The 13,683-nt window shown below is 40.9% G+C and overlaps 1 protein-coding gene across 2 annotated transcripts in view; it reads right to left on the minus strand.

The window, feature by feature from the left end:
- The window catches only part of fat3b (FAT atypical cadherin 3b), a 73,099-nt gene that overhangs the window by 24,891 nt on the left and 34,525 nt on the right, over nt 1–13,683 (minus strand). For both annotated transcript variants that reach the window (XM_085174169.1, XM_085174170.1), the window contains 18 exons: nt 12,329–12,693; nt 11,855–12,008; nt 11,145–11,252; nt 10,875–11,058; nt 9,244–9,464; nt 8,168–8,620; nt 7,831–7,965; nt 7,322–7,715; nt 6,263–6,459; nt 4,380–4,533; nt 4,056–4,289; nt 3,715–3,893; nt 2,550–2,763; nt 2,233–2,447; nt 1,449–1,586; nt 1,100–1,243; nt 508–705; nt 54–331 (listed from right to left, as the gene is read on the minus strand). In XM_085174169.1, coding sequence (XP_085030295.1) covers nt 54–331; nt 508–705; nt 1,100–1,243; nt 1,449–1,586; nt 2,233–2,447; nt 2,550–2,763; nt 3,715–3,893; nt 4,056–4,289; nt 4,380–4,533; nt 6,263–6,459; nt 7,322–7,715; nt 7,831–7,965; nt 8,168–8,620; nt 9,244–9,464; nt 10,875–11,058; nt 11,145–11,252; nt 11,855–12,008; nt 12,329–12,693 — 3,965 coding nt within the window. The remainder of the gene's footprint in view (nt 1–53; nt 332–507; nt 706–1,099; nt 1,244–1,448; nt 1,587–2,232; nt 2,448–2,549; nt 2,764–3,714; nt 3,894–4,055; nt 4,290–4,379; nt 4,534–6,262; nt 6,460–7,321; nt 7,716–7,830; nt 7,966–8,167; nt 8,621–9,243; nt 9,465–10,874; nt 11,059–11,144; nt 11,253–11,854; nt 12,009–12,328; nt 12,694–13,683) is intronic.

The following is a 13,683-nucleotide window of genomic DNA, read 5'->3' on the forward strand; positions in this document are numbered from 1 at the left end:
TTTTCCATATCAGTGTTTTGTTTTCCTGTGTGTTTGTGTGGTCTAGCGTTCACCTGCCAGGTTCCAGGCCTGGCAGCGCTACAATGCTGCCATCCTGTCTGTTGACCTTAAACATGCTCTTGGGCTGAGGCTTCTGGGTAAATGACAAAACGTCACTCAGGTCACGGTCAGTTGCAGAGATCCGACCGATCGGGCCACCTGGAAAGGTATCCGTGACCATGACGATGAAGATCTCCAGTGGGGAGACAGTCGGCTTGTACTGACTGTTCCCAATGACCCTCAGAAATACCCAGGAAGAGGAGGAGAGACTAGGCTTGCCAGAATCAGTTGCCTGAGAGAGACAAAGTTATAAAAAAAGTTATAATGACACTTAACAGCAAAGAAAGTTCTACAGTAATAATAAGGTCTTGCTTTAGTGGGTTGAATTTACACGGGTGTTAAAGTTCTCCATAAAAGAAAAGTCTTCATATTAAATAGGCTACTTGTTAAAACCCAAAAGTTCCTAACCAGGATTTCAAGAGTGAATTCTCTGGGGGCTTCAGGGCCAAACACACGGTTAGACCTCAGAGTCCCAGTCTGGTCGAAGGAGAAGAAGTTTCCCTCATTTCCTGACTTGATCCGAAACTCAAAGGGTGGACCATTTTTAGGGGAGTCTTTGTCGCTGACTGATAACTGGAGCAGGGTGGTGCCAGCAGCTTGGTTTAGCTGGAAGTAAGAACGTGAAGTTGAGACAACATTGAACTGATAATATAATAATAATAATGGACTGGATTTATATAGCGCTTTTCAAGGCACCCAAAGCGCTTTACAATGCCACTATTGATTCACTCTCACATTCACACACTGGTGGAGGCAAGCTACAGTTGTAGCCACAGCTGCCCTGGGGCAGACTGACAGAAGCGAGGCTGCCATATCACACCATCGGCCCCTCTGGCCAACAACAGTAGGCGGTAGGGTAAAGTGTCTTGCCCAAGGACACAACGACCAGGACAGAGAGCCCAGGGATCGAACCGGCGACCTTCCGGTTACAGATGCGCTTCCCAACCTGAGCCACGGTCGCCCCTATATAAATATAGACAGCAAACACGCTCAAACGTACCTGTATGACCACCGTGGAATTGGGAGGATTGAAAACTGGGGGGTTATCGTTAACGTCAGAGATATCGATGTTGATTGTGACTGTGGAGGACATCGCAGGAGAGCCGCTGTCAAACGCCTGTACTGACAAAGAGTACCTGGACACCTAGGCGGTGAAGAAGAGAATGGTGATTGCCATATCTGTATGTACATCAGGCAGTGTGGCAAGCACTCTTATGCTCGCATAATGTGATATTTCATTGAGCGTTGACCTTGATGGGACCTGGTATTTTCTGTCCTGACTGTGCTCATGAACCAGAAAATTACAATTGATTGTTTATGAGATTTTGTACTTCAACATGCATCCTTACAAGTTCTCTGTCAAGCTTCTTGTTGACTTTGAGAAGTCCTGCTACAGGGTCAATCCAGAAGTGGTTGTTTCGGTCACCTTTCAGGATAGAGTAGGTGATACGCCCATTCACTTGGCTATCCAGATCTTCAGCCACTACCTAAAAAACAGACACCCAGAGGGAAAGAAAATAGCCTGATTTCCTTGGGGTCAAATACAAACTGGCTAAAGACCAAAGAGAACGAAGGGATGACAACATTGACTTTGAACCTGAAAATAATCAGGATTAGATGGACATCAACATGATCAATGTATTAGCATTAATAAAAAACAAAATAAAGTCGAATAAAGTTTTCCATCTATCCATTCTCTTCCACTTATCCAATTCAGGGTTTTTTACACTCAAATTAGTTTCAGGACCACGGACAGCACATGAGGTTGCCACGCCCTAACACTTAACTGTTTTTAGTGGCGGATATACAGAAACTCAGCCGTGTGCACTTTGACAATACGTGAGATATAAATCACAGATACACAAGATTCATCCACAAAATCTAAAATATGGTGGTACTGTTAACAGCACCAGTTGAAGAGCATAGACATTTGATTTTCTGATTTCCCCTTAAAGTTATTTAAGTTGTCTTAATACAAGAATGCTATAGAAGGTGATGTCAAAATGTTGTCACACAATTTACAGTCCTACATCAGAGCCTATCAATTACTGAAGCCTGTTTTAAATATAACTAGTCTCTATTGGAGTGATAGGCTATTTTGCCCCATTTAGTAAATCTGGTCTTAAATCTTACCCTTGTAACTGTCTGCCCAACAGATGCATCCTCGCTGACCAGCAAATTGTAGATGTCCTGACTGAAGGCTGGAGCGTTGTCATTGACATCCATAAGTTCAATGGTTACCATTGTAGCTGTGCTAAGAGGAGGGTTGCCATTGTCCCAGGCCTCAATAGTGAGATAATAGTCCTTACACACCTCAAAGTCCAAATCATCAGCCACTGAAATAGAACCTTAACACACATATCAGTAGATATTTATTCTTTTTTAAAAATTCCCTGCCTTTAAATTTCACAATAACATGGTACAAGCCACACACAAAAATATCAACTCACCCCATTTCCTGTCTATGGTGAACTTTCCTAACTCATTACCCGACCGGATGTTGTATGTGATCTCAGCATTAGGTCCGATGTCAGCGCTTGTTGCCAGGACTCGCACCACCTCGGTTCCCACGGCTACATCCTCGGGGACAGTTACAGCATAGTCTCTTCTCTGGAAGACTGGAGCATTGTCATTCACATCCAGCACTAAAATGGTCAAATAAACCTGAGGAAGACACACAAGACTGTAAAACAGCACCTAACCACTTTACTGCACTGCTTCCAGCACCGATAGTGCCGTTTCACCACAAGGCAGAAGGGACCACAAGCGCATACAGAAGTTGTACAGAAAAATATGCTTTAGTAATAAAATAGGAAGCTGAGGCAAAAACCAACTAAAATCTGTGCCTGCTATAGAGAGTTTGGTGGCTACTAGATGAATGCTATTTTGACTCTATAGAATACAGAGTCACAAGTTCCACCTACTTAATACAGGACACCACTAATCCTATTACTGTAGTTTTGCTTTTATCATTGTGGCTATGACAATCATCTACTACAAGTAACAGAACAACAACTACTCCTCTCTATATTTGTAATGAAAGTGACACCTACTCCTAAAAATAATGCCATTCCCAGCATTTATGGTGAGTGAATGAGCAAAATTAAAGTTTTCTTCTAAAATAAAACAAAGTTTACTTTTAGATAGCTGCTGTGAGACACAGCACAGTTTCAGATTTGCCACATATCTGTTTTCCACCTTTTCTGCACCGCTTCTCTCTGTAACTGCGTCGTTTTTTCTGTTCCACATGGTTCATATGACTACGAGCTATCTTAATTAAAATCTAATTGGGGATTTAACTAATATCTTCAAGGATCATGTGTTATTCACCTGATTTTTTTCAGAGTTCAGATTTACCTGAAAAACAAGATTATGTTACCCAAAAAACATAAATGCTGCAAACACTGTTATAAATGTCAGTTTTGTTCAAAAGTGCATTTTTATTATTTATTATTTTATTTAGTCTTTCAATTATTCATTCGTTTCAGAACAAGTGTCTTTTTTGTATCAGGAGCATCAGGGCGTAAATATTTCCTACAGTAATGTTTGGTAGACTTATCATTGATTGTAGACACAATCAATACTGAATCTGGGTCACTTGGACTACCCACCAACCTGTGAGGAGAGCGCCCCCTGTTGTCCAGCTCGATCAGTGGCCTCCACACGAACACGATAGGAGTCCTGGCTCTCTCTGTCCAAAGACTTCTCCAGAACTACTACTCCAGTTACCGGGTCAATGGAGAAGAACCCATTCACTGAGTCCACCAGAGAATACAGCACTGTACGGTTGAGACCTGGAAAAAACACATTCATACTAACTGTTCACAATATATTACATCTTGGCTCATAAACTTGCTCGGACACTCAAACAGTACATTATTTTTAAATAATTGAAAGCTTAAAACTTTCTGAATTCATCATCGCTGCCTGACATTACTTATCTAACAGCAGCTTACCTTCATCTGGGTCGCTGGCTTGTAGACGGGTGAGCAAAGCCTTAGGCGAAGCATTCTCGTACACGCTCGCCAGGTAATGAGTGGATGAGAAGAGGGGGGCATTGTCATTCACATCTAACACTTTGAGAAAAATATCAGAGCGACAGAACAGGCCTCCCCCGTCAGTTGCCTGGGCGATGAGTTTGTAGCTGGGGGCCAATTCCCGGTCCATCACAATGGCTGTACGCAACTCACCTAAGGGCATAAATGGGGAGGTATAAAAAGAGATTTTTTTTGTTTGTTTGTTTTTGTTACAAGCCCTTGAAATTAAATATTTAAATGTACCGGTGTTTGCATCCATGTAGAAATCTTCAACCCCAATGCCAAACAGTGAATACTGGATCTCAGCACTGGAGCCTGAGTCAGCATCTGTTGCACCCACTCTTAGAATGCCCTTGTTAATGGGAATGTCCTCAGGAAAAGAGGTGCTATACACGGCCTGTGATAACACAAAAGCATATGCAGAAATTAAAGTGCACAGTAATAGTAACACTAACCATTCTAGTTAAAAAAATGCATCTGTCTAATACATTAAAAAAACATCCAACAACTGTGCACTTGATCCATTATTCCAGCTAATAGAACTGGGTCAGCTAAGTTCCCTTTTATCACCCGGTGTCCATTTCTGCCAGTGACTGACTGGGGAAATGGAGCTTAGTGGCCTCACAATTTCATCAACACAGACCAGCAGCGGCAACGGCAATTTAGCACACCCCACCCTGCTCTGTTGGCTCTGCTGAATCTTCTAATGCTCAGATTTAAAATATATAAAGGTGAAACACCTAGTAACCAGTCAAAGGTTTGAAAAATGCCAAGAATTTGTTTTATATCATCTTTGCATTTTTGTTTGTTGAACAAAATAAAAATTCAAAGTATTAAATTGGGGATTTTCTAATATTTAAAGCCTGATTAATGACTTAACAAAAAAACAAGAAAGGAGTAAGCACCAGCTAAGAGTTTGAAATCGTTACTACTAGAAAAACGCCATTACTATTACTACTACTACTACTCTTCCTATGAAAAGAAAACATTAGAAAAGATGCCCAAACAGCAGTTAGAGTTCATTCTGTGGCAATGTGAGTGTCATTTTGATCCAGTTGTTGCTGTCGCCATGTAATGTCAGACTAATCACTTTGTAGTTATAGTGTTGGCTCGTGCGAGAAGGGGAAAAAAAGACTATCAGAGGAGAACAGGGAGCATTTCAAGGAGTTTAGAGTTTTGAGGGAAAAAGAAAGTTTCTCAACTAATTATGTGAAACTGAAGAACTGCAGAATTTTACTAAATGAAAGGAGAGCCCCCAGAAGACTTCACAGTCCAATTATTCTCTCATTTCATAAAAATTTTCCTCTCCTAGATTGTCTTACTCTAAATGTAGGGTGAATGTTGGCGTTGAAAGGTAGGAAATAGCACAAGGGACTCAACTTAATTGGCTTTATCATGATTACTGTCTTTTATTTGTGTAAATTCTCAAACTTGTGTAATTCAAAGAGAACCATTCATCCGTTTAGTACGTTATTAGATTAAGACTGCATTATGCACTCCATAAAAGCACTATGGAAAAGTCAGTTTATACATAAATTACAACACTTGGCCTGAAATATAAAACAAAGACAATTTGGCTGAATTAATTTGCAGCGAGTTAGTAGTAAGTATCAATATTTGAAGTGAGCAAATCCAGTTTTACTCGTGAAACCACAGACTTTTCTTTACTAAGTCATGAATATGCAGATTTGAACATTATTCAACACAGCTGAATTTTCAGAGCTAAGCCAGCGTTAAGATTACCCAAAAGAAAGTTCATCATTGGGGGAACTGGAAATCTCCACTAATCTTGACGCTCTCATTGGGATTGAAAAAGAAAACAATTTAAATGAGACTTAAAATGATTAAAAATTCCTTCTTTGATAAACAGCTTTTGTTTTCCCCATTCAGTCCACAAACACAATGCCCTAACTTACCTTTTCAATAACAAGCATACATGACTGCATGCATGGTCACAAGCAATGCATTCTCTCTGTTTACAGACAGAAAATTAACTGGAATATGGAGACAAACAGCCGATAGAGCGATTTACTCTGCAATGCTCTATACATTCCACAAGCTCCTCTCGGTTTGTTTACTTTGCATATTTTCATTTTGCACACTTTCCATTTGTCTTTATCCCTGACCTGGTTGCAGATGGGTCTGTTGTCATTTGCATCCATGACTGTAACCTCCACTGCGGTGTGAGCGACATAAAGGCCATCGCTGGCAGTGATGTTGAGCAGGTACCAGTCCTGCTGCTCGCGATCCAGCAGACCACTCACATAAACCTTCCACTCCCCCTGCACAAGGGCCAGGCCAAACACTCCTCGTGGATTTCCCCCTGGAGATCATACAGATGAGAGTTAAAGCGCTGACACTAAAAAGTGAAGAAAGGAGTGAAGATGTATTGTATTAAATGTAAACAAACTGCGAGTCATTACTCATTCGCAAGATGAATGAGAACAAGATTCTCTCCAACCGCACATAAAAAATGATGCAGGCACCCTTTGGTGCAATCAATAACCATCTTCATAATGTAAACCAGACGGGTAGGGCAGCGGCCGTGGCCCTTCAAAGTTTAAAAGTTTGACCTTTTATGACACTTTCACTCGGCCGATCTGTGTTTTTTAAATGCCAGAAAACAAGGACAAAATACATCATCCGCAATCATTAACACACAGTGTGTTGTGAATGGACGTGCTCTTACTCAGTATCAAGGTCAGAGTTTTGCTGGAGAGGCCAAGCAATGCTCTTTATTATTTTCATTTTGTTTTAAAAGCGCGAACGCATAAAGTAATGGGTGAGGCTGAGAAAGAGAATGATCAATTCATCAAGTGCATTTCATTAGAAGCACCTGCCTGATAAATCTATCCATCAGCCACGAGCCCGTCCCAGCTGTCATAGTGCAAAAACTTATTTTTTCTCCACATGAGTGTAGATTAAGGTTTTCTACAAAGCATTTTTGTTTCATAGTATAATGGGCACTTTGTAATATTAAAATGAAAAAAATGAATAAAAATTAAAGGAAAGCTGTTTTTGGCATATCAGTTCAAATTAATTTATAACTTGACCTTTGGAACAGAAACCATGTTAGAACAATAAATGATTTTGATGCAGCACAGCCTCATCTCATTGCAAGATGAAGAGTTACTGCAGCACAGCATTCTGGGACAGCATTCTGTTAGTTGTCTCAGTGTCCTTACCAGTGATGCAAAAGCTGACGAGGTGGTTTTGATCCGTGCCATCTCGATCTTTGGTTTTCAGAACGGCCACCACTTCACCGAGGGGATCGCTCTCCTTTACGGCACCTCGGTACAGCTCCCTCTCAAACAGTGGCGGGTTGTCATTGACGTCTGACACTGTGATGGTCACCACTGTGGTGGAGGAGAGAGGCAGTAACTCGGCCAGATCAGACGCTACTACTTCAAAGCTGTAGCTGGAGCAGGCCTCGTGGTCCATCTGACTCACTGTGGTGATCCAACCTGTTTTACTGTCAATGGCAAAGACAGAAGTGGTAGACACAGGCCCGGAGAAGGAGCTGGCATCCCTTGTCAAGTCTAGATTGTAGGTGAGCAGATGGCCGAGGCTGTAGGTTACCTGCAATTCAAATAAAGGATACATAGCAGCGCCTGTAGCTCTCTGAATTTAGAAAAATGCTTGTTTTAACGTATCACAAACATGTGATTCACAGTTTAACCTGACTGTCACACACCTGCCCATTAGAGCCCCAGTCTGGATCAAGAGCACGCACTTGGACCACTCTGGTCCCCACAGGCATCCCCTCCATCACCGTGGCTACATAGGTGCTGGTCTCAAACAGCGGCTTGTTGTCATTGACATCAAGAATCTATAAAACAATAAATCTGCTTCAGCTGAACAAAGTCTAAATGAAAAGACAGCACAATTACCCCCTTCTTACTATTTTAATTAATCTATCACACAAATCTGAAATTATTTCATAAAATCCATAATTGCATATGCACATTTCCCTAATCAACTGAAAAACAGAAAGCAAATGCTATTCTTCTGCAGTGCATTGTGCTACCAACCTTAACTTCCAGATCTACAGTGGAGACTGACTCAATCAGGTCTCGTCTTGTTGTTGCTGCAACTTTAAAGCGGAAGATGCTGACCTCTTCATAGTCTAGCGGTTTCACCAGACGGATGAGACCAGTCTCCTTCTCCACCAGGAAGGTCCCCTCCTGGTTGCTGTCAAGCGTCTCCCCTGCGATTGCACTAAAGAACCCGGTCTGTCCAGCACCCATGTACACAGACCCCAGGGCGGTTCCTACCGCTGTATCCTCAGGGATGGTGAAGGAGTACTGAGGCTGGCTGAACGAGGGAACGAATGCATCTGGAGGGACTACGTGGATGAAGGCGGACACCAGGGAGTGCTTAGCCGGAGAACCACCATCTGTGGCTTTGACAAAGAAGGACAGCACAGTGCCCTGGAGGTGGTCCACTGTGCTTTTAGTCATCATCCAGCCACTGTCTGGCTCCACCTGAGCACCAGCAAAATCACAAGGCTATTTAAATCAGCTTTTGGGAGTTTTTTTTTAAAACTGTTGACATATGTAGTTATGTGTTTAATTCCAAACCACGAGAGTTTTTGCTATTTTTATATCATTTTGATTAACATTAATAAAATACAAGAAGAACGTCACGGTTTTATGCGCACAAACTGAACCGCAATGCCCTTCAAGCTTCACCGCGACATACAGTGTTTATAAGTTGCAGCTATATTCCTTTAATCACATGGTGTTTCAATTTATTTATAGCCCACATTTATTTAAATGTAATTGTATTTTCAGAATTGACCAAAGCATCAACCCTAATGCAACATCATTTTGATTAGATGATTAAAAATACATAATCTACAGCAAACAGATGGCTTTTAATCCCCTGAAATGGGAAGGGAGGGTCATGTGAAAACATTCCTTAATTGAAAATCAAGTTTACCGCTAACAGAGTTTGTGCTTTAATGAGTTTTAAATCAATTTGTTGCAGTTTGCATGTGGTTGCATTTTTATGTGATTTTATGTGTTGCATAGATATTAATTCACGGGATAACTTTTCTTTTTACAAAGGGCAGTCAAAAAGAAGTTGAAAAGCAACATGCACTGACCTCCAGAACATCGACCAGAGATAGGCGTGCCTCACTGTAAAGTGAGTATGTGATCCTTCCATTAGACCCAGCATCTGGGTCAGTGGCCTGGATCTGAGTGACAAGAGAACCTTTGGCAACATTTGCTTTAATGCTCATACGATACTCCACTGCTCTGAACCGGGGGGCGTTGTCATTCTCATCTGCAAGAACCACCCGTACCGTGCAAAATGATGCACGGCCTGGAAAATAAAAACACACATACATTTAATATGCACGAATGATACAGATGAGCGCTGGGTATTGTCACTGATTTCTATAGCTGATTTAATTCTGATTCACAAGGTCCCAATTCAATTTGATTTGATTTGATTCAGTTTTGACTCAGACAGTCAGAAATATTAAAATATTCTGCAGTAGTTTAAAAACCGAACATTACAGTTACAGAGGTTTTATTAGAGACATTTAAGTGTTTTCCAATTTGGCAAAATCTTTTTAAATTTCTTCAATATTGAACAACAGAAATGAGGCTTTCTCATTTGAAAAAAAACCACAACAACAACAAAAAAACAGCGGGGGACAGCGCTGAACACAATGGTAGACTGGTGTGCATTAAGCAAGCAAATAATGCTGAAAACAGAGATTTAAGATGGGAAACTGTTCTTGAAGTACAGCGAGAGAGTGAAAGAGCTCTGCAGGAAGTGTGATTTCATCAAAACTGCCAAAGCAAGAGGGAATTCATGACGATGTTTATCAAATGTAAAGCGTAGTTTTGAACTTCTTTTGCAGCTGGTTCAGTGTATTTTGCTCGGAGAGTGAGGAAACCCGCAGCTTCGGAACCTGTGAGATGTCGGCTTTCAGTAGTTTCTGTTTCCATCTTTTTGCAGTATCCGTTTACTTGCTCTCATTTGTTGTTTGAACTGTTTGGCGGTTGTGGGAATAGTTTATATATATTTAAAAATCGATTTTGGATTAATAAATCGATGCACAACAGGAAAAAAGTCTATGCACCTTCAACGCAACATGCTAGCGCATGGTTAGTATGGACGTTCCCGAAAGTGAATAATGGCATTTAGTTTACCAAAGTAAACTGCAGGAGCAGCCCCGCAAAGAAAAAGCTAATGAAGGAAATTGTATGAGCAATAGAAGCATCAATGCAGTTACCAGGAAAGTTGTGAAGACAAGTGAAAAAGAGGAAAGGGTTGATTTCCTGTTATTTATAATTCCTGTAATGATAAAAATGCTGGGAAATGATGATGTATGTAACCAGGTGCAATAGTATAAATCTATTGCACCTGCTTTTTTTAAGTGAAGGCCAAGTAAAGGTGGGTGTACAGCAGCTCAATTTCAGTCCATTTTTTATAACTCTTTCCAGTAGCAGAACTCTTTATTTTCAGTTATTTCATCGAGAGCAGTTTGGGGTGAAACTGTAAAGTTAAATAACTTAAATAAACTTTTTAAACTTAAAAATATTTTGTGTTGAAGAAAAGTTGATTTTTATTTTTATATGCTCTCAGTTATTGTTATTAGAAAGAAAATTTGGTCATGCGGAGAAATAAAACAGGAAAATGAAATTTGCCAAGAAAATTGCAATCGGAGAATCTCTACTCATATTAGCTGATTTGAAGATGGCTTTTTAGGGAAACAGTTACCTCCACCATCCAGGGCCATCACAGTTAGCACCATGTCCTTGTTGAAAGGGTTTTCTCGGTCTAATTTCTGAACAGTGGAAATGACCCCATCTGCATCAATGGTGAACTGAGTTTTCCCCAGGTCGTTGATGAACGAGTAGGTGATCTGTCCGTACAGTCCAGAGTCCTCATCTGTTGCGCGGACCTGTGTGTCCACACAGAAATTCATCAATATTCCTCATTATGTTATTTCGTATTCATTAATTCAGTGCACTGAAAAAGTGAAATTACCTGAATGACCTTTGACCCTTCCGGTGCATTTTCCTGGACCTCAGCCAAGTAGAACCTCTGGCTAAATACTGGGCTGTACAGGTTAGCTCCCAGGACACGTACAATCACCTGTGAATCACCATCGCAACATCACTCCATCATCATTATCCTCACTGTCTGCTGACATGTTGCTGTTGCCATCCCAACAAACATCACCGGCTGATTTGTCAAACACGATCAAATCAAAAAGGCAAAGCAGTAGTAAGAACACCAGGGTTGTGAACAATTAGTTACTGATTTGAATTACACACGAGCCACAGATACTGACACCTCCGTGAAGAACTGCTGCACACATATTTCATTGCATGTCAGAAGAAGAACTTTAAGAATGGGGTGATGTGTTATTGCAACAGAAATGTGTGATATATGACCCAAACCCCCCTCAAATCTCCCATTTGTAATTACCACTAAGAGACAGATGTGAGTAATTTTTCCAGCTGGCAGCTTATCCTCAAAGTAAATCTGATATGGCAAGACATTAACCTCCCACTGTGGAGCTGGCAGTTGTGAGAAACAGCAGTTACGCTGAGCAGCAGCGAAGGTTGGTAATAATTTTGATAGGCCGGTGAAGAAGGTCAGCCCATTTTCTGTGTATAAAGACTACTGAGACTTAAAAAAAAAGACCAAATCACCTGACAGAACTAATACGTAACTGCCAAAAGTTGTCTCACCTGAGCAGTGCTGGTGAAGACTCCATCCGACACGGACACATTGAGTTGATAGGAGAGTTTCATGCCTTGTCTCCTCTTGTTAGACAGACGAAGCACCCCCGTATCTGGCTCCATCATAAAAGTCATTTTCTCATTTCCTGAGAGAATACTGTACCTGAAGGCGGAGGAAGAAGAGAGAGCTTGTGTTGCTTACGGTCTACAAAGTTATTTTGCTCAAGAGGTGCTGCAAATTACAAGTGTCTACTTGTCTTGAGGGGGTGCTGAGCCAAAACTGCTTGAGAAAAATCTAAATAAAGCCTCGTGTGAAACTGAACCAGGATTACTGGGATTTTAGTAAACCAAAAGTGCACTGTGCTTTTCAAGAGGTGACAATCTGAAAAATTCTTAAAGAGGATTTCATCTAGGTTCAAAGGTAAATCAAGTCTACAGAGAAAACACAGAATCGGTAAGTTCTCAAAGCATCTTTTTCCTTACCTCAGCCTACTGGCATCACAGATGTCAGCATCTGATGCCTGAACACAAGTCACAAAGTGTCCTCTGGGAGCCAGCTCGCTGACAAAGGCCTCGTACAGCATTTGGCTGAAATTAGGTGGGTTGTCATTGGTGTCAGTTACAGTCACAGAGACAGTAACATCGCTGCTAAGGGCAGGGTCTCCGCTGTCCGTCGCCCTGACAATGAAGTTGTGGCGCTGGATGAGCTCATAGTCGAGCAGACGTGCCGTGTATATCAGCCCGCTGTTACTGTCGATGCTGAAGTAGTCGGTGCTGTTGTAGATGTCAGATAGGATCTGGTAACTCACCACGCCGTTCTTTTCTGTGTCCTGGTCTTGGGCAAACACCTACACGGAGAGTTACATTCAATTGTGTCCTGCCTCATGCATTATTCAAGATAAGGGCTGATTTGCTTACCCCACACATACTCTGTGGGTACAACACCACCACTGCAGCCAATTGAAAAAGTAAATAACATTCCAGATTTTACTGAGAATAGGATAGAAAGACATGTAAAACCTTGTCAAAGGATTTGTTTAACATTCAGCGTGAACATTTTGCTGAGATACAACTCTATTTACAAAAATAAAATAATAAAATATAAAAAGCGCTCCAAGTGTTGTTACTTCTGTCAGAGTCTGTGCAGCTCTTTTAAACAAATATAAAAGGTTTTGGTCCCCTGTTTTTTTATATCTGTGACTTGAGCAATGTAATGCCACAATTGGGTCAAAGTTGGATGTGAGTTTGTGCAGTTAACTTTTAAAACATATGCATGATTTTCAAATATATGAAGGCCAGCTGTACCTATAATAAATAGGTATTGAGAAACTGATATTTTGATATTGAGAAACTTCAAAAAAATACAGCACATAACCACTAGAGGTCACTGAAATAAGGAAAAATATATTTTGGCATTTTGGTTTCTTAGACTTAAACAAATAATTATTTTGTCTTGTAAAACAATGAGAGGCCGCACTGTTTCACCAAACTACGCCAGTCAGATCACCTACTTGTTCATCAACGACCCGGGGAAAACTCAGTTCACCAGGCTTATGTTAACACAGGTCACTTGTGTTAATTTAACTGATGTGGTTGCCGTACTTGATTTTGTTTACAGATTTGTACATTTATAGACCAAACATTTCTCCCCAATTTTCACTAAAGTTGAAAAAGCTGACCTTCGTACCAAGGACGACCACCAAGATTTTTAGGTTATCAAAGTTATCTTTATATTTTGCCCATTATAGCCATTCAGAGCTAATAAACAAAAACTTAGGTCATCTCTTAGCGACTGTTTCATGTACTAATACCAAACCATTTGGCATGTCCAGAAATTT

This window comes from Neolamprologus multifasciatus, chromosome 10, assembly GCF_963576455.1.
Source record: "Neolamprologus multifasciatus chromosome 10, fNeoMul1.2, whole genome shotgun sequence".
Taxonomy (NCBI): Eukaryota; Metazoa; Chordata; class Actinopteri; order Cichliformes; family Cichlidae; genus Neolamprologus; species Neolamprologus multifasciatus.